Here is a 21,045-nt window from a genome sequence, read left to right as displayed (position 1 = left end):
CTTTGGAATATCGGTGGATTCGCCCTTTAATTTGTGAGACATAGAGAGAGAGAGAGAGAGAGAGAGAGAGAGAGAGAGAGAGAGAGAGAGAGAGAGAGAGAGACCCAGAGGCTGGGCCACTCCCTATTCCTCCCGTTATATCAACAACAGCAGAGGGCGCCCGCGAGTGAGTCCTCAATGAATGGGAGTGAATGGAGCCCAACGGATAAAAACGAGGTTAAAATAGTTTCTAATCTTTTACCCAGAACGTTTCTCTAACTTTAGAAAGCAGAAGGATGTATTTCACTAAAAAAGCAAAGAAAACTCGCCTGTCTGTTTCCTTTGTTCTACAGCCAACGGGTTTTGGCAGCAGGAGGCGGGCTTTACTGCTAGAGCGGGATGATTGATGGGCGAGCGGAGCAGCTGATTGGCTGTTCGCGCTCTCTGACGTCATGGACACACACGAAGCGCCGTTTGAAACTCCTATAACTCGAGTTTAAAAGCTCTTAAAAATATAACAGCGGTGTTAGTGTTTTATGCTGCTCGGTGTCCAGGAATGTATTGCATTCTTTTACATTAAAAGTGTTTCAGCATTTATAAACTGATTTTGCTCAAATGCTCCATATCAACCCATTCATTTTGGGAGCGCCCTCTAGCGTTTGATGAAAACGAAAGACATTGCAGAGTGGCAATTCTCCTCTCTACAAGTTTGAGAGAGTAAATATGTGCACCATCTGGGGGTCCCTGAACACCAGATCGAGAGCGCTGACTAAACGACCTGCTGACCTGCTGACCTGCATTTAAGCAGCATCAGACCACTAACTTTAGAGATTCGAAAGACGTTGTTTGAACACAAACTACGTTGTGAGGTCACCTGATTCTATGAGCTTCCACGGCGCTGAATTATACGGTGATTTATATGACAGTTCACATCTGAGCTGAGCTGAATCCGCGCTAGTCGGACGGTGATAAACGCCTGGATTGTGGACGGTGTTGCCGTTGCACACTAGTTAGTGTTCGAAAATAAAGGGCGGAAGTGCGCCAATGGGAACGCGCCCATCCTCTCCTTTATGACACAGAGCAGGCCAATAAACACTCTCGTTCCACACAGCTAACCAATCAGCGTGCGTGAGCGGAGGGGGCGTGTCTCATTTTTCCTTCGTCCTCTCTGACCTCTGTCCCTTTAACCCCCGTTAAAGAATTTTTTTGCCGACGCAAATTTCTCACGCCGAGTGGAGCAGCTGTGTCGCCGGCCGCCGCCGGGTTTTCGTCCCTCTCGTCTCCGTTGTTCTGCGAACATGGCGCTGCTGACTCCTCTATTCGCTTTCCTCTATCATTTACCGCAGGTTTATAAGTGGCTCCTGAAGCCGTATTACGTAGCGTCCCTGTTCATGTCGGTAGCTTTCCTGCTCGTGCGCAAGACCCCCGGAATCTGCGAACATCTTTCGACGCAGAGAGAGGACGGGAACCCCTGCGACTTCGACTGGGTCAGTATTGCGTTTCCATAGCTGAGATCGACATGACTTAAGTGTAAATGGCCCGACTCGCAGTGGTCAGAGAGGTCAGAGAGCTGCCATGCGGCTTCACATGCTGACACTCCGCCTGTGATCCTGCAGCAGCAGCAGCACTGAGGACCCTCAGCAGAGCATAGGGGCTCGGCTGCTGGTGCCTCCAGAGGATCCGAATCCAGATCCAGTCCTGGATTTTGTTAGTTGGATTTTAGTTAATTAATAGTTCATATAACCGGTGAGGTGCTCGCTGCCACCTCAGCTGTCACCGGGGCTAAAGTAATGGTCCGTAGTTCTTCAGCCTGGGGGTTTAAGGGACCCTTATCAGTCCGTGAAGTGAAACACCACAAACACACACTAGGGGGCAGTGAGCACACTTGCCCAGAGTGGTGGGCAGCCCTGTCCACGGGGAGCAGTTGGGGGTTAGGTGTCTTGCTCAAGGACACCTCAGTCATGGACTGTCAGCCAAGGGGATCGAACCTGCAACCTTCTGGTCACAGGGCCGGTTCCCTAACCTCCAGCCCACGACTGCCCCCTTTGTTACAGAACTTTGTTAAGAGTTTGGATCAAGTCACTTAGTAAAGACCCCGGAGTCAGTGAAGACGTGCCCCCTTTCCTCTTCCTCTCAGAGGATGCGTCTTTGTTGTCGCTAATAAGAGGCATGAGGGAGGCCGGTGCAGCACAGGCCTGTTCATGTAGCCGAGTAATAACTAGTGGTCGAACTGTTAAACAACAGTGAATGTAGTGATCCTGCAAAACACACTCCAGGCTGAATTTAGCGTGTGAATGTGTAAGAGACATCTTAAGTGATAACGCATCCAAAGGGGGTGGATGCAGTTTTACAAAGTAGTTGATTTATTCTTTTTTTTTTTTTTCTTTCACTTTTTAAACTTCCACAGCACCCTTACCTCCAATCGAGCCCATGTAGAAATAACTTCACAATTACCATTTAGACTTTGAGTACTTTCAAACCTCTGCACATAGCAGCTTATATGAGTTCAAATCTACTCCTATATTTTTAGGTCCTGATTATTTTGCTGCGTTTTATTTCTCTGTTTTCCTTTTGACGTCAAACGCACTACTTTGCTGTTTACAACTCTCGTTTTTGAACTTTGGCAGTTTATAGTATATAGTATTCTGGAGGTGCTAAGAGCCGAGTTTGGTTCTACAGTACACTGCCCACCTCTGACTGTCCCTTCAGTGATTTATTTATTATTCATTATGAATGTAAAGGCAACTTTTAGACACCTGGTGATGCTTGATTTAATGTTTAATCACTGTGTCTTGTTGGTTTTCAGAGGGAAGTGGAGATACTGATGTTTCTGAGCGCTATAGTCATGATGAAGAATAGAAGAGCGAGTAAGTGTCATCTGCTGTGGTCACTCACATTTTCAGATGAGCCACATGTGCATATTTGTAGGTCAAGGCAGTTTATAAATGTAAGTTAATTAGATCAGTATGACCGCTAGACAACAAATGGTCAGTCCACACACCATTCACTCTGGCTGAGTGGCGGTCGTTGGGTCAGACGTTATGCCATTTGAACGAGTGGACCTGAACAATGGGTTTGTTTACTGTATGCAGTTCAGTCTCCTGAGGGGAGTGGTTTAAGGGGCTCAAGGCTTGTTGGGCTGGTTATCGTGTTTGTTGTTTCTTGCTTGCCCCCATACCTCCTTGGGTAGTTCACTCTTTTGCAGCTCTTTGTCAATTCAAATCATTTCAAAGGAGTGTTATTGGTATGAGCATATTAAGCTGCCAAAGCACTTAAATTGTTTGTCAAGCCCAGTTTATTTATCAGTCAGTTCAAATATGCAAATAGGCTATGCACAGATAACTGTGTACATTCAGTCTTGCATTTCTTTGCTGTCAGGAAATCATATCTGTAAAAGAGTAACATTACAGAGGAAGCATAAAGCATTCATTAGTATCAATATAAAATAATGAAACAAGCTTTAATTCCTGTTGGTTCCTTCATTGTGAAATGTAGACGGTGTAGACGGCAGATGGCCTTTTGAAATAATGGCTTTTTCAGTTTTTTTTGACTGTGACTATATTAAAAGTAGTGCATTATGTCTTTTACTTTATATTTACTGTACATTTACTATACATGTACATGTTTACTACATGCAGCGAGTGAAATAAGGATTGAACAAGTCACCAGTTTTCTAAGTAAATATATTTCTAAAGGTGCTATTGACATGACATTCTCACCAGATGTCGGTAACAACCCGTCCAGTCCACACATGCAAAGAAATCAAACCACAGATGTCCATAAATTAAGTTATGTGTAATAATGAGAAATGACACAGGGGAAAAGTATTGAGCTCATGAAGAAAGAGAGGTGGAAAAAGCCACAGAAAGCCATGACACCAGCTGAGATCTGTCAGTAATGAGAAAGCAATCCTGCAAATGAATCAGCTGGTTCAACTGATGGCCTGTAAACAGGTGTCTCGATGCCAAGGTGCCACACAAGACACATCTCATGATGGGTAAAACCAGTGAGCTCTCTGAAGACCTTCACAACCTTATTGTTGCGAAACATACTGATGGCTCTGGTTACAGAAGAATCTCTAAACTACTGAAGGTTCCAGTGAGCACTGTTGGCCGTAATCCGGAAGTGGAATGAACATCATTTCACCATAAACCAGCCACGACCAGGTGCTCCCCGCAAGATTTCAGATAGAGGAGGGGAAAGAATTATCAGAAGAGTTGTCCAAAAGCCAAGGACCACTTATGGAGAGCTACAGAAAGACCTGGAATCAGCAGGTACAATTGTTTCAAAGAAAACAGTAAGTAATGCACTCAACCGCCGTGGCCTGCCTGCACGCTCACCACGCAAGACTCCGCTGCTGAAGACAAAGCATGTTTAAAGTTTGCTCCACAACATTTAGACAAGCCTGTGAAATACTGGGAGAACATAGTCGGTCAGATGAGACCACAATTGAGCTCCTTGGACGCCATAATACACACCATGTTTGGAGGTCAAAAGGCACTGCATATCACCCCAAAAACACCACACCAGCAGTGAAGTCTGGAGGTGGGAACATCGTGGTGTGGGGCTGTTTTTCAGCATACGGCACTGGCACGCTTCATATAACTGAAGGAAGGATAAATGGACAAATGTACCGAGACGTTCTTGATAAAAATCTGCTTCCATCTACCAGGATGATGAAGATGAAACGAGGCTGGACATTTCAGCAAGACAATGATCCCGAACACACAGCTAAGGAAACTCAGTTGGTTTCAGAGAAAGAAAATAAAGCTGTTAGAATGGCCCGGCCAACCATGTGACCTGAATCCAACTGAAAATCATGGAGCTCATAGAAGGAACCTTGAGGATTTGCTGTGTTTGTGTGGAAGAATGGGTCAAAATCACGCCTGAGCAATGCATGTGACAGGTTTCTCCATACAAGCGGTCATCACCAGCAAAGGCTTTTGTACGCAGTATTAAATAAGTTTCAGTAAGCGTGTTCAATACTTTTCCCCGGTGTCATTTCTCATTATTACACAACTTAATTTATGGACATCTGTGGTTTGATTTCTTTGCTTGTGTGGATTGGATGCATTGTTACTGACATCTGGTGAGATTTTCATGTCAATAGCACCTTTAGAAATTTATTTATTTGGAAAATTGGCGACGTGTTCAATGTCCATTTATATATATATATGTATGTATGTATGTGTATGTATGTATGTGTGTGTGTGTGTGTGTGTGTGTGTGTATGTGTGTGTGTGTGTGTATATATATATATATATATATATGTGTGTGTGTATATATATATATATATATATATATATATATATATATATATATATATATATATATATATATATATATATATATATATATATGTATGTGTATATATATATATATATATATATATATATATACTATATTTGAAACCTTGTATATTCTTTATATACACTGTATATCTGTAGTGTTTATGTAAACGTTCCCACTGTGTAATGTGAAGTATTCACACTATATTGTGAACATTAAACTACAAATCAGTGGCACCACTGGTATCGTGCAATCCGTGAAGTAATCCTTCCTAATTCCTGTTTTTATCTCTGATGTCTTTGTATCTTTCTTGTTCAGTAACGGTTGAACAGCATGTGGGGAACATCATTCTCTTCTGCAAAGTGGCCAATGTGATTCTGTTCTTCAGACTGGATATTCGCATGGGGCTGCTTTATCTGACCCTGTGCATTGGTCAGTATGCACGCACGCACATACAGTGAAACCATTAGGCACATGGAAACTGACCATTTTCATAGCTTTAGCTCTGAACTCCAGCGCGCTAGATGTGAAACGAAACAGCGACTGTGTGGTTAAGATGCAGAATGTCTGCTTTAATATGAAGGGATTTACGTCTATATTGGGTGAATTAAATATGAAAACGAGCCATTTATCCGTAAAAACTCCACTGGCAGGCATATATGCACGTTACACCATATTTCACAGCAGAAGTGATCTGCTTTGGATCACGAGCAGTTCCTTCTGTCTTCATCTTTTCATCACGTTAATCTTCATCCCTCCATCTGTCCATAAGTTGATTCCCCGAGCTCAAAGCAAACAGTAACCTGGCCTCTGTGTTCTTGAGGTTTGCTAGAAGTTTGCATCTTATATTAACCCTCTGAAGACTTACAGATGTTCTGTTTATGGTAATCTTGCCATTTTAAATCCAGTGTGCTGCAGTACAGAGCCAAAAATAAAAGGTGTGATGGTTCAGTTACTTGCAGACTGCGCCGTAAACTCATGTACACCATGTATAGCTTTCTAGACATACTGGGTAACAAACGAACCTCAGAAGCTGATTTTATTGTAAGTGTCTTGCAGTCAGTACTGTATTACAAGACGTCTTGAATTGGTGTTACTGCAGAAGCTCTCTTCACACCTCTTGATGGTGGTTCCGAGTCCCCTGTGTGCTGTTCAGGGTTGAGAAATTTACTTTCAAAATGTTCTAAAACTGATTACGTTAGTTTTTAATCAGTTATATAATCTAATGGATTACACAATCTCAATAACATGGTGATTACTTCCATTTATCTTTGAATTCCGGTTTATTTTAGGACCATATTGCTTTCTGAAGTAATAAAAATCCTTTGAATATGATCCCATAATGAATCAATCTGATTACGATGAGTTTTTTTTTAACTGTAGTGGCTAGTATTTATTTATAGGTCAGATACGTAATTCGTTAATCTTGATGCACCAACTGTGCTTTTCTCCTACAGTGTTCCTGATGACCTGCAAGCCTCCCCTCTACATGGGCCCAGAGTACATCAAGTACTTCAGCGATAAGACCATAGACGTGAGAACCATTTTACCTTGCAATACAGACAGAAATACAGACCACCCAAAATCCTTAAAGGGGAATTCTACAGTGTTTTCAGCATTTCTTTGATATGTGAATGAAGTCAGTGGTTTGATCTGGAAAGCACGTTGTTTATGTATATGTTTATGATACTTTGGATTTAAGATTTTGGCCTGAAACCTAGTCTTTAAAGTACGCTCATTGCAGAGAGCTACATATAGGCTGTTGTATTGTATCCACATTAGATATAAATACTAGGAAGACACATGTAGGTTTACTGGTTGTTTTAGGTAGTAAAAAAGTGGGTATATTTGTGTTGCAGACATTGTCGGTCATGAAATCTCAGTCAGTTTCTCTCCAGTGAACCAATGTCACATCAGCACACTCTGAATGACCATTTTATTTATGCCTGAATTAAGCAAACAAAAATAGCTGAAATTCCCCTGTCAGAGAAAAAGTTGCATGAACGCAGATCATTTGTAAATCAGTACCATTAATTTATGTTCTTTACCATATCTGGGCATTTCATGATGAATGCCTTTTGCCCTTCAGGAAGAGCTGGAGAGAGACAGTCGTGTGACTTGGATTGTGGAGTTCTTCGCTAACTGGTCTCCAGAGTGCCAGTCCTTCGCTTCAGTCTATGCCGATTTGTCCCTGAAGTAAGAACCAGTGGCTCAAGACAGTAACAGATACACGGCACTACTGTAACAGTTTAATGAGTCTCTGAAATTGTTTGCTGTATGCGTCATTCTAGACGGGTTAGAGAACCTATACTGCTCTTACGGCAGAAGTTCTCTTCACACTGACTTCTGTTTCCTCACAGGTACAACTGCGCTGGGCTGAAATTTGGTAAAGTGGACATTGGACGCTATGGTGAAGTGTCTAAAAAGTAAGTGATTTTTCTCACTTGAGGCTTTTTGCTGATTCGTTTACTTTTTAGGGTGCTTAATAGGTTCTCTTCACCTTCTTGCTTCTTAGGTACAAGGTTAGCACATCTCCTCTCTCCAAGCAGCTGCCGTCTTTGGTGCTGTTTCAGGGAGGTAAAGAAGTCACGAGGCGCCCCCAAGTGGACAAGAAAGGGAGAGCAGTGTCTTGGAGCTTCACTGAGGTGAGGTGTAATCACAATGATTACTATCAGAAGTGAGGTTTTCCTTGAACCAGAGATCACAATCTTACATTTGATTACTTTTAAATTTATCAATGTAGACAGAGTTTTAGGACTTTAGCGTTTAGAATTAAAGGGGAATTTCACATTGTTCAAAATATCTGTATAATTTAGTCATTGAGATGCAAACAAACTTATTCAGAGTGGTTTGATGCGAAACTTTTTTTTTTTTATAGAGAAACTTACCAACTTAGATTTTTTTGCAAAGCATGTGATGGGAACCAGGGGCCACAAAGCAAATGTATCCAATTTATTTACTATTCAAATCCACCGGTGAACATGTGTCTTTGGCGGTTTTGTTTTTAATGGTGAAACAGTGGAAAAATATATTAGTGAAAACAATGTTTTCTTTGGGGTAGATTGTGCCTGCCTGATAAAAGGATTAAAAAAAAAGTTTTTATTAAAAGTAAAAACTCATTAGTGTCTTCATAACCATTTCATGTCAGTTTAATGTGAGGGAGCTTTTAGAGGCATTAAATGCTTCAGACATCTGGTTCCTATCATCGCCATTGTGAATCATTTTGACTCTTAAGTTTCTACAAAATGGAGCATTTCACATCAAACCACTCTGAATGACTTTGTTTACATCTTAATGATTGAAATATGAAAGAATGTTTTCAAATTTATTTATGCAAGTTTCCCCTTTAAACGTTTTGAACTGTGAAAACATGCCGTGGAAGGGAGGCCGTACTGTTAACTTCTGCCATCTGCTTTTCAGCCTTGCACGTTAAATGCAGCCTAATAATTCTAGGTTCGAGGTTTTAGAAAAAAAATAATGTAATAAAAAAACTGAAAATGAACATACTGACACTCCTCTTCTTGATGCAACCAATTTTCAGGAGAACATCATCAGAGAGTTTAACCTAAATGAGTTGTATCAGAAGTCGAAGAAGCTCAATAAGACCAAAGGAGAGAAGAGTGAGAAGGTGAATGAATTGCACTTCCCTCCTGTGCCTGAGGAGGAGGAGGAGCCAGAGTCACAGGAGGTTGAGAAAGAGACCAAGAAGGACAAGTAAAATGTTCTCCCTGGTGGGCACTGTGACTTCGCTGTGGAGCTGATTGATGTGCAGTGCAGAAAGTTCCATGGCAACAAACAAACGCTTGAGATTTTCAATAACATAATCAAATTAACTACAAAATCAGCCAAGCTTACCTTAGTTTAAACTGAAAAAAAAAACACCCACTACTGCTGTTTAAAAGCTCAGAGCCATTCAGCTACTGTTGAGACGGACGTTGTACTGATGCTATTCCTGTTGACAGTGTTTGTTCATAATTTAACCAATTTTGTAGTTCCTACCTCTGACATAGTTAATGACAATAGAGTAGTAATTTATAGACTGGAGGGGGTGGTGGTTAACTCATTGCCTACTGGTGGCATCCTAATCTTTATTCCATTTTAAAATTTTTTACTAATCATTCCTATTTTACCTTTTCTTCTTTTGCTCATCTTGAAGTCATTTACGAATGTTTGTCTTGTACTATATTGCTTTTCTAGTACTAGCAGCAAGTGATGGTCTCAGAAAATAAAGGGACGAAGTATAAGGTGCAGATGTAGAGTTCCTTTATGGAAACTTATCAGGAGAGTTTTCAGTGCCGAATGTCACTGTTGGTGTCAGCATCTTGTAAGAGTTTTATTACAAGGCAGTGTGAGCAGAACACCTCTGCTATTTATTGACATTCTCAGACACACACACACACACACACACACACACACACACACCTTCCTTATTGCTTTCCTATTGCAATCTGTGTTGTCTTAATTATGTTTTGTTACTTTAGTTTAGTACTTACACTAAAGAGGTTTCTGTCTTGGTTTGGACATATAGGTTTTTATAGCATGTGGACACTGATACTGCTCGGCAACCGCTGTCATTGTTCGCTACTTTCCTTTGGGTCTCTGTGTATCTGTGGAAGTCAGTGTTCTTACATATGATACCTAACTGGACCTAACTTTCAGTTACATTGCCCAGAACAGGACTGTACTGTGCATGTGCCCCTGTGAATGACAGGGTTTCAGATGAATATTTTGTCAAGTCAATAAAATGTAAAAGAAGTGTTAATAAAAAATAAATAAATAAAAAAAGAAACCCTCTCTGTGGACAGATTTCTCAAGTGTCATGGTATTAGGATGATTACCTGGAATACTTACTCAAATATACCTTATCCAAAAGTTTGTAGATTCCTGCATTCTGTCTGAAGTAAAAGATTAATAGGCAGGCTGACCCTTTTGATTTGCTTAGTAACAGCCTCTACTCTTCTGGGAAGGCTTTACACCAGATGTTGGAACGTTGAACGCTCTCAGATCTTCACAAGTTACAAGAGCATTAATGAGGTCAGGTACGGACTCCTCAGAGCTCCATCACTCCGGAGAACACAGCTCAATACTGGGTGGCTTTATAACCCACCTTAGACTCGTGGTGCTGCTCCAGAGCATCCTTAGTTATTGGCAGTGCTTTTCTATGGAGATTATACAGGCTGTGAGAGGTATTTTATGGACATAGTGTGATACTGACAGCAGTCAGGATATAACAATCATCTAAAAGTTAACTAGTCCACCCTGAAAGGAATAGTTACAGCAAAGCGAACACTGAGGACAAAGCAAGTAAGACAACTGATTCTTTTGTTTCATGAGGAAAAACCTGAAAGTCTAACTATTTTAGCCTAATACTGGTAATAGCTGTCCGAGGACATCTCATCTACCACGCTACACCAGGTTTGCTTTTCTAAAAGCAAGTTGAAGGCTTTCCCTCTGAGGTGTAGTAGCGTAATTATAAGTTTGGAGAAATGGTCTGAATCTAACAAGTAGTGTGAATAAAATGACTATTTGCTGGACAAAGTAGGTTAAATATTAAAACAGAAATATGTAAACAGAAATGGCTACCGTTTCTATTAAGAGAAATCAAATTCTGAGGGCACTCAGCTGTAAACTTTACAATTGTGTAAAACAGTTATTTCCACATCATAAAAGCACTGTAACCAGACTTCTCAAGAAAAGCTAAAGCTATTGCTTTTGTTTCAAGCCGCGCTTTTTAAAAAAACTTTTAAAATGTTGCAGATAAGAAGCACTGACCTATGTATTCAACAGGTAGAAATTCATCTAAATTTGAATTCTAAAATTCAGTTACTAAAAAAAGTTCTACTTTTCTGATAAAAGTGAATCTGAAAAAATGAATTAAGATAAAATCTGGGTGCCTTGCATCTTGTCCTCACTACCCCTTCCTCCTTGTACCCACACTTAGTGGCCATTTTATCAGAAACGTCAATTATCACAGCGGTACACTTATCATTACTGAATGTAACCCATCTGTTGCTGCAGTTCATCAACCCTGTTTTTAAAAGATGCTTTCTTTTGACCCTATACCACTGCCACTTTGTAAAAAATGTTCAAAAATGGTGTTAATGCCAATTAAATATCAAACAAGTGTGATTTATAAAGAGTTTATTACCAATGCTCCACCACGCACACACACACATACATTCACTCACACTGAGCTATACAGTACACTTTTTTTCCTTCTTATTTAACCTACTGATCCAGACCCTCAAGCATTTCTCGTTTTCTTTCAGAGAGGGCATCCACTGACTGTTAAATCGGCTGTCAAGACACCTTTTGCCCAATTGGACAAAATATGCATTTAATCCAGTCTTGATCTAAAGTTCAATTTAATGCCACTGACAAATCAAGGAATCACTGAAACACAAGCCCTGCAAAACGTCCACAGAATCGTTCTGAAAGAAAGTAAAAATTAAATAAGAAAAAAAAAAGGCTTTTCATAATTCGTAACCACAGAGGTCACACCGATCGGGTCAACCATTATCTTATCAGAGTGCACTGATATAGTTCCCCATCTCTCTGACCAGTTAGCTTTAATCCCAACTGGTCAGCGAGACAAAGCCACCCAAGAATTCCTCTTCAAATGATAACTGATTACCAAAAACATTTCTCAGAGGCAGACATACTTTACAAGGTAATGCTGAAATTTATCCCATAAAGTGGGCAAACCTGTGTGTCGGATGTGTTCAGATGCTACATCTCAGCGACTGTGCATTACATAGATTTCATCTGGATGATTTCAAGGCTTGTCTTTATGTGGAGACACAGGCTTAGCCTCTGATTGGCTGTAGCAGCCGTCAATCAACGGTAGGCAAGTCTTCTCTCACTCATTTGATTGGTTAAAAATCCAAATGGGACATAAATCTCATCAGCTGTAGTAGAAAAGAAATGTAATGCAAATTCAAGTAATGCATGTTTCAAGCAGATTCTCTGATTAACAAATCATAACATATATGATGTGTGGATCACAGAACCTGCAGAAAATTTGCACTATTTAAATACGCCCCAAATCCTCGATCTTATCAATAGCTATTTATAAATTCATATAAAATAACATTTTCAAATTAAATTAAAAAAAAAATTTCCTTGTTTTCCAAGGCCACTGCTCTAAAACACCATCTTGAAAAGGCTCGTCATTAAAACAACACGTGCCGTTTCGCTTCCAAGCTCCCCACTACTGCTTTGCTTCTCCAGTCCTGATTGGTCAATACACAGAAGCAGAATGGTCATAAGCCAAATCACAGTGGTCTGAAATGGCAACTGCATGCCAATAAAGTCTCTGATTGAAATCCAGCCACTTGAAGAAACCCCCCCCCAGGAGAAGAACTGAAACCATTTTTCTCTATACAGAACATACAATTTATCATTTACACACTTGCAATCTTTTTTTTTTCTTATACTGATTTAAACAAAACAAAAAAAAAAAAAAAAGAAAAAAAAGGCAGTCCAGGTATTTGCCACACCCAGAAAGTGTCACACCTCCTCATTAGATATAAGGAAGTCCAGCCTCGAAACATGAGGGGATTGTATGACAAGGTGCCATATCTGTGAAACAGAACTCTACTCCTCCTCCTCCTGAGCGTCTTATCTGACCATAAACCTGCTGGTCATTCATCATTCTTTTCTCATTGGTAAAAACAGGTTTGGAGTCTTTTGCTCCATGGTGTGGATGCACCAATAAATGTCTTGTGCACACAATATATTTCACTTCCAGTAGTGAGGCCCTCCTGTGAGAGTGGGCAGAAAAAGAAGGTCCATGGTCCAGCAGGTGACACCAAGCTAGTGGAAGCTGCCAGCCATCACTCAGACCGATATCTCATACGTGGTCCCTCCAACGCCCGTCACCTTCTTCACCCCACCTCCAGGCTTGTGAGCGGGGCTCTGAGAAGAACCAACACTGGGATAGGCCTGTCCTGGGCGGGTGGAGACACTGACTGGATGAGAGGGAGAAGAGGGGGTAGAAGAAGGAGACTGAGGGAGAGGTGATCTGGGCTGTCCATTCGTCCGACTATAAGATTTCATCTGAATCTCGTCCCTGAATATGAGCGAGCAATAGAGAGAGAAAAGAGACAGAAAAAAAAGGAATGAATGAATTTTGTAGTGGTAATTTCACTATTTCAGGTTCCATTCCAAAAAATCCGAAGGTCAATCAATTAACCAAAAATTCCCAATGACCACCTCAGATTTGCTTAACAATTTTATGAAATAATGTCACTGGGCCCAACAGACAGTGTGCAACATTTCAGACTTCAATATTCATTTTCTGCAATACAGAGGCTTTAAAATATGGGCATATCCTCAATTTCTGCCTTAAAGTACGCATTACAGAAAAAATAGAAACTTTGACAAGTCATTAATTTTGAATTATGAATAGTAGATGCTGGTACATACAAGAAATATTGATGCTGGATGTTATTGGACATTATTCTCTTTAAGATTTGTTGAGGTTACTTTCACTTTGGTCCCAAGACATGTATACTGAGTATCTGGGAGGAATTAAAATTCCCTATATCTTTTTAACATTCTGCTTTAATACTGCAAATATATTTACATAAAGACCATAAAGTACACCCTGGCACAGTTTTTAAAAAGAAAATAATCCCAGTCACCCAACCTATTCTACTTCTTACACATTACAGACAAGTATAACACAATATACTTTCTACCCATAATAGACATTGTAGGTACTTCTGGAACACCGACAAACTAAACTTTGATAATGACATATCAAGTCACTTATCAATGACATTATCCACAGCACTCTTTTTGAGGCAAAAATGAAAGGGTCTTTATAACAAATTAATGAATGAGTGAAACACACTCTCTCTCTCTCTCACACACACACACACACACACACACACACACAGCTATTCAGGATACTGCAATTTAAAAGGTACATACAGTCACAATACAGTCATAAAGAGTGTTTCACCCTAGAATGCTTTTTGAATGATGCACAACAGAGGACAGCCTGAATGGAGATCATGTACACATATCAATCTTAGAAGTGAAATAACAAAAAAAAGCCTGTTTAACTCTGAGGCATAAAGAAAGGTTGAAAAATGGTCATGTAACAACCAAAGATTACTTTTTAAGTACATAAAACAAACCCACACCTGGCCCTCAGGGAAAAAAAACAAAAAAAACAAAAAAACAAAGTATACAAAGTAAAATATAAGACATAGTCAGTTAAAAAGTCATACCCACTTTTTAAAACCTCTTTATTAGGGACATATTAATCGTGGATTTTTACGGCCGATTCCTTTTTCCCTCCCATTTTAGTTTTTTTTTTTTTTTTTAAATAATAAAAAAAAGCTATGTTGACTAAATGAATACATGAAACATACTAGCACATTTCCCATGCTTTCTAACAGCCAGAGTTCATATAAGTAACAAGCCAAACTGAAATTGGTTATTTATTTAAATAACAGGAATAAAAGTGCTATTGGAAGTACTGAAAGCTCCTACACTGAAAGTAAGAAACAGCACAATGAGTCACGCATACTTGCGCTATGGAATTTTGATACAGGCATAGCAGCAGCATTCAAACACAGCACATGTTCACTTGCCTGGCTTATGTTATTAATAAAACTCTAACAAAGCAGCCAAAATGAAAACAATAAATTGGCCAATTGCCAATTGTGTGTTAGGAGCAAAAGCCATATCGAATCACGTATCCCTGCACCTCTGTATCTCAGAAACTACTATGGATAAACGTTTACAACTTTGTACTATTGGGCATAATGACATTATTTTCAGATTGTAACAAGCGAATCCCAGATGGTGGTCAGGAGGACTTTGGTGATCGCAAAAACAGGTAGGATGCTGCTGCTCTTCTGCTAAATAAATATAAAATCAATGTCACACAAAATCACATTGAGAATACACAGTCATCTGTTTTTTTAATCTGAATAAATAAACCACACAACATGACACACTGTATGCAGGTACAACCGTAACACTATGAAAGTACAGTGGTTTGCAAGCAAGCATAGTCTAGGCATTGTTTTATGATGCGACAAAAGCTAGAGAGGAAATAAAAAGGTGGGAAAACCAGAAAGACCAAGAGAAAGAGAGAGATACACTCACAGGAGTCTGGGAGGAGGAGGAGTAGGAGGAGGAGGAAGGAGGCAGCAGGCTGCGCAGAGCGTCGAAAGGCTGAGGGAGGGGGTGTTACTCACTTGGGCGCCTGGATGCCCCCTCCCCCGACAGAAGCGGAGGCCTTGCGGACCAGGCGATACTGCATCTCAGCAGCCGCGGCGCTGGAGTAGGACAGAGACTTCCCTAAGGGAGGGGGGTGAGGTGAGCGGGGTGGATGGGTGGAGGGGGGCAACGGAGCGTCTGTGGAGCGAGTGCGGTATGGGTAGGAGGGCTGTGACAATCCCGAGTCAGACAGGAGCGGTGGGCGGGAAAAGCGCGGGGGTCGGTGGTGGTGGTGGTGATGGTGGTGGTGGTGATGATGATGGGGCTGTGCGTCGTGAAGCAGCCGCTCGCGCTCTCGTTCAGGTGGTGGGGGTGGGGAGGAGGTGGAGCCACGCAGGTAGGCAGCGCGGTGAGGCGAAGCAAGCAGGACGGAGCTGGAGGCAGAGGGCTGGTGAAGCTCTGCCTCCCGTTGCTGAGCAATTTGAGCAGACAGAAATGGAGAGCTGTATCCAAGCACAGGTGTGCGCGGTCGTCCAGGCGACAGCTCAGGTGCTGCGGACTCAAAATCCGGGCTTTCGGAAGGCGTGAGTAGGCTGTCATAAGACAAGCTGCCGTTACGAGGGGCTGGCGGAGGCGTCTGATTGGCTAAGCTCTTGTAGCTGGTAGAGGTGGTGGCCTCGGAGGGTGGCGCATTGTGGGAAGAGCGAACACTGGAGGAGCGTGAGGCGCCTCCAGAAAGCACGGTGGGGTCTGAGAAGGAGGGGTAAGAGCGTCCCCCAAGGGAGTAACCAGGGATTCCGGGGCCTGGAGGTCCCCCCTGGCCTCCGGTGGGTCGCTCGGCACCCCCGAGCTCTCCTCCTCCCCCCTCACGGCCATCCAGACTGGGCTCAGAGCGATAGCCTGGCTGCTGGCTGGACTGGAGGAGAGAGGAGGAGGACTCCTTCAGACTGTCCCCACGACTCATCTAAAAAGAGAGAAAGAGAGATAGAGCAAGAGTGGAAGAGCATGGGAGAGGCAGAGAAAAACAACAATATTAAAAATGGAAGAACTTGAAGTTGGTACAGAAGGAGTAAGACAAAGCTGAGTAGGAGAGAGAGAGAAGGAGAAGCAGGAATGTAAAATTAAGTCAGGGCACAAGCACTGTGGGTGAATATGATATGTATTATATTAGGAGATTCCAGTGAAGTTCAGTCCTGCTTACTATCACCACATCCATTGCGACATGAGCTGAATTTGACATGAGCTCATTTAAAATACTGCTTAATGCTAATGCACACTTTTGTGTACCTTTCTTTTGAAAGTTAAAGTTGCTAGATTTAAAAAAAATGAAGCTTGTGGCATCACACCTTCAAGTTATTCAAAAGCTTTCTTTGAAGCATTCAGTAGCTAGTAAGTGAGATATCCACACGTCTGCCAACAGGCATAGCACCTTTTTCCGTGTGGGTGGGTGCATGCAAAGCTAAAATCAATGCTAACAACATTAGGTGGCGTTGGATGTCCACTGTGACAATTTCTGTGATCTTAACTAACCACTAACCATTATCACGTATTGACGATTTTACAGTACTAAACTGTATAGGCCTGCTCCTTAGGTCACCCGCCCTATAATTTCTGGCTTAAATTCTGCTCATGTCCCACAGGAATATTAGAAGAGGAAAACTGAACAGGGAAATGGTCAGTTTGGAGTGTATTCTACAGCCACAGGAACACTACAGAGGAAAAAGTGCTGAGAGAACTAATGTCCAGAATTAATGACCCACATGACTGTTAATAGGCAAAGACGGACAATTCCATATTTTTCATTTTTTGGTGGAACCTTAAAGTGACAGCTGGTAATCCCAAGTCGCAACCTCAAATTTATAGCACTCAAAAAGCTAATTTGAGATAAATCCAGATGGACAAATTATTTTCCCCTCATCCAATGCAATCATTACCACCACAGCAAAGTTTTTCCACAGTTCTTATTTTGAATCAATCCCTACAAAAAGCTTAAGGGTCTGTATGGTATGAATGATGTCACTGAAGAAAATTAAAACTTTTTATATTTTCACTGACATCATATTTTTTGCTGGCACTGGAACAAAGCTTTCTGCACTCTTTGAGCCAAAAGAAAGGCAGGGTTGAAGCTGTGTTGTGTTTCTAATTTTGTCTACCATAATCCAGTCCTGCACAGCCACAAATCACACAAACACACCCACTAGCTCAGCGCATGGCGCTTCTAAAACTAAGTCTGCCTCTCTCTCCCTCCCTCTCTCTGTGTGTGAGAGGGAGAGAGAGAAAGAAAAAGTGCACAGCTGAAAATAAGGCATAATGAAATTGAGGTGAATCAATTGTTAACATCATTAAAAGGTTAATAAAACAAATGGACAAGATCGTCTCTTCATAGACCTTAATTTAAATGATTTGTACTTGAAGGGCAGATTGTGTACAAAAGCAAAATCATTTGGTGCATAAACAGCTTCACTGTTTACTATTCCTACTCCACTCCATTCTCTGTACACACAACTGTTTCTTCAGGGGGAAAAAACATACAAATAATTTAAATATGATCGCAAGATTTTTGGGAAAATCAGTGGCATATAGCAAAACAGCACCAAATAATTTCTGCTATAGCCAGAAGTAGGATTTATCACTGGCAAGCCTGATCTTAAATGCAATCTTAAGCCTATGAGATAAATGGAATTATAGTAAGAGAAAGGCTTAGAAATACAGACAAACAAAAACATACACACAAAAATGTACAAACACAAGGAATGAGCACAGTGTCAACTTACTGATACTGTTCAACTGAAAGCCACTGGGTCAACCAAATCAAAAGAAAAAACAAATTAATGCAGAAGAATGGAGCAAAAATAAAATTAAAAAAGACAAACGGTTAAAAAAATGAGAAGCATAAAGGAAGTCATAATTAGATGCATGCGGTAAGTGATGAATGAGGTCACATCTACATATTAATTACCCCTTGTACGAGAAATGACAGAGCCAGACTGATTCACACATCCATACATAGCATGCACACACACACTTATCATGCAAATACATCCGCTTGTGAAGTACACACCGCCGCCTGTACTCATACAAACATACATCGCACACAGACACACAGGTTACCTGGTTGGCATATGCGTGTGTTAGCGCGGTGTGGTTCTTCCCTGGGCTGCTGTAAGCAGGTCTGTATTTGTACATGGTGGGAGTCGGTGGAGCTTTATTTAACAGGCTGCTCTCTGGAAAACAGCAGTGACATGTAAGCAAGAAGTACAGACAACTCTAACAAGCAGAGACAAAAACACTTGCTCAAGTCTATTCTGCAGAGATTCACAGCAATCCATATAATCATGAATTTGAACCATCACACAGATCACTGAGACGGGTGTTAGGGAGGGGTATTAACTTCATATAACTATAAAATAGTTACACAAATAAATGGACAGACAGACCCTTCCTATAAAAACAGGTGGGTTTTGGACACATTAAAGCAAAATGAGGTTTGTGGTTTTGGACCATGCCTTCAACATATGGTGGCAGCACAAGGGCAGACTGATCAAGGGAGGGGAGAGAACTGGGCTGGACTTCTGGGCCTTCCACAAACTCAACAAGTTTGTGGAAGGCGCTATACAAGTTGAACAGGGCAGCTTATGCTTCGAGCTAGAAGGCTGGACATTCACTTTTTTAGGACTTGCATTAGGACTGAGGAACAGGAAAGAGATGCAGTTAAATTGGGGACTGCAAAAAATAGTCACATCAAACAGAAGGTAAAGATTAAGAAACTTATAGGTTGTAAATTTGATAATTTGATATTTTGTAAATTTGTGGTGTTGTTTCAGGCATGTCCTCCCACAAAAATTCAGTTATTCCATAACTACATTTAAAAATGTTATTTATTATTCAATCTTTGAGATATACATTTGAGAAATGCTACCAACTTGGATTCATCTACAGTAGTGATAGTAACCATACGTTGTAACGTCACCAACACAAATATAACCATTTTAATTACTGCTCAAAATGACTAGTGAATCTACAGTATTTGTGTATTCTGAGTATATATATATATAAAATCAACTCTGTCCAAAGAAATTAACATTTTTCCAGATCTTTACAGGAGAAGGCAAAAATGCTTTGAACATTTAATGTATGATAATGCAAAAAGATTTTATTCCAAGTAATTTTGAAGCACACCTACTGATCTACTCATCAGGAAATTTTAACACAATGTAGAGGCCAGCTGGTGTGGGCATATGAAATTAAACGGAAAATTGATTATTGTAAAATAGTGGTAAATTCTAAAAGTTCTTTTTCTTTTAGCACTATTTTGCCTTAGCATATCCTGCATGCATCTCTCCACTGCTGGACTTTAAAATCATCAGAATCTCAAAACTACTGTAAAACAAATGAGTCTGGCATCAGACAAATTATTTGTAATGATTTCATGTGAAAACATTCAGTGAGGCAGCTGTCAGAGTTCTGACTTGGTTAGTTTCTCTAGAATGAAGCATTTTATATTTCTGAATGACTTTGTTTGCATCTAAACCATTTAATTCTAAATCTAATTAGTTCTACACAAGTATTCAATTAGTCATTACTCCTGCTCAGCCCTATTCTGTGTGTCTGCATGTGGGTTTACCTTCAGAGTGTCCAGCCGATCCTCTTGACAGGCCAGGGTATCTGAGCTCCGGTTTAGGAGGAGGAGGAGGCTCAGCATCAGCAGACTGACTCTCCATCATCTCTAAACTACTCTTTGACTGATAGAGTGAAAGTGAGAGAGCGAGAGCAATTCATGAGTCAGCATAGATTACCACAACAAAAACATAAGACTGGCAGAGGAAGACAGACAGCAATACAGTCACAGTACATCTAATTCTGGTTTAAGACTTTTAGGGCTGTAATAATAAAAGGACATCATTCATGCAAATACAAAAAAATTATTTATTAAAGTATGAACAGATCTTAAAAAAAAAAAAAAAAAAAATCAGTAAAAATATTTTTATTTGGTTAAGTGACATGACTGGCTTTTATTATTTGTTTAAATGAAAACAGAATTGACAGATTACTCAACTACTGAAGTAATTAAATTAAGTTATTCAAAGAGAGGAAAGGAAACAGGCTACTGGGGGCTTTTAGGCACAGACAGTGGTAGCAATTGTGAATGCACATGAAAAAGAATGAGACAGCAAACACAGAACAAAAGGATGTTGTGAAGATAACCTACCCGGTGTAGATCTCCTTGGATACCGTTGTCGAGCACTTTGGCTGCAAGCTGCGCCTCGGAGAGCTGTGGCCGGAGGAAGGGGGGCTGCACTGACACTGTCTGAGCCCTCCGTTTCCTGCCCAGGTACCTGAGAAGAAGGGGGAGGCAGAAAGCATTTTCAGCACTGACAAGCTGATTTCCTCAGGACATTTTCAGTAGAATTGAACTCAAATGGCATAATATTAACCTTGTTTTAACGTCTTTTTTGTAGCACAATGCTTAGGTGTGATAATATATTCAAGCCCCTTTCACTCACACACTTTTGGGCAGGTGTTTGTTGGTAACAGGAAGAGGTTAAGTGCGAACATGAGTCATAGTAGAAATCCAGTAATGTTGATACGGCATGAATA

General features: G+C 40.7%; 2 protein-coding genes across 4 annotated transcripts in view; one reads left to right on the top strand and one right to left on the bottom strand.

Annotated features, from left to right (window-relative positions):
- Positions 1-1,277: 1,277 nt before the first annotated feature.
- Positions 1,278-9,178, top strand: tmx2b (thioredoxin-related transmembrane protein 2b). The gene is made up of 8 exons (XM_017684511.2): positions 1,278-1,466; positions 2,786-2,846; positions 5,587-5,700; positions 6,726-6,802; positions 7,358-7,464; positions 7,629-7,694; positions 7,784-7,913; positions 8,810-9,178. Exons 1-8 carry the CDS (start codon positions 1,278-1,280, stop codon positions 8,984-8,986), a joined length of 921 nt encoding a protein of 306 aa, XP_017540000.1. The 3' UTR covers positions 8,987-9,178.
- A 2,214-nt stretch (positions 9,179-11,392) lies between these two features.
- Positions 11,393-21,045, bottom strand: part of zdhhc5a (zinc finger DHHC-type palmitoyltransferase 5a) — a 29,623-nt gene continuing 19,970 nt past the window's right edge. For 2 of the 3 annotated variants that reach the window (XM_017684503.2, XM_017684504.2), the window contains exons 8-12: positions 20,657-20,783; positions 20,072-20,189; positions 18,559-18,671; positions 15,486-16,411; positions 11,393-13,339 (exon numbers count right to left, since the gene is read on the bottom strand). In XM_017684503.2, coding sequence (XP_017539992.1) covers positions 13,108-13,339; positions 15,486-16,411; positions 18,559-18,671; positions 20,072-20,189; positions 20,657-20,783 — 1,516 coding nt within the window. In that variant the 3' untranslated portion in view covers positions 11,393-13,107. Of the gene's footprint in view, positions 13,340-15,393; positions 16,412-18,558; positions 18,672-20,071; positions 20,190-20,656; positions 20,784-21,045 lie in introns of all 3 variants that reach the window. The other variant, XR_001856666.2, reaches the window with a different exon arrangement.

This window comes from Pygocentrus nattereri, chromosome 5 (genome assembly GCF_015220715.1).
Source record: "Pygocentrus nattereri isolate fPygNat1 chromosome 5, fPygNat1.pri, whole genome shotgun sequence".
Lineage (NCBI taxonomy): Eukaryota > Metazoa > Chordata > Actinopteri > Characiformes > Serrasalmidae > Pygocentrus > Pygocentrus nattereri.
The sequence above is the reverse complement of the archived record's forward strand: the minus strand, read 5'-3'. Positions and strand labels throughout refer to the sequence as shown.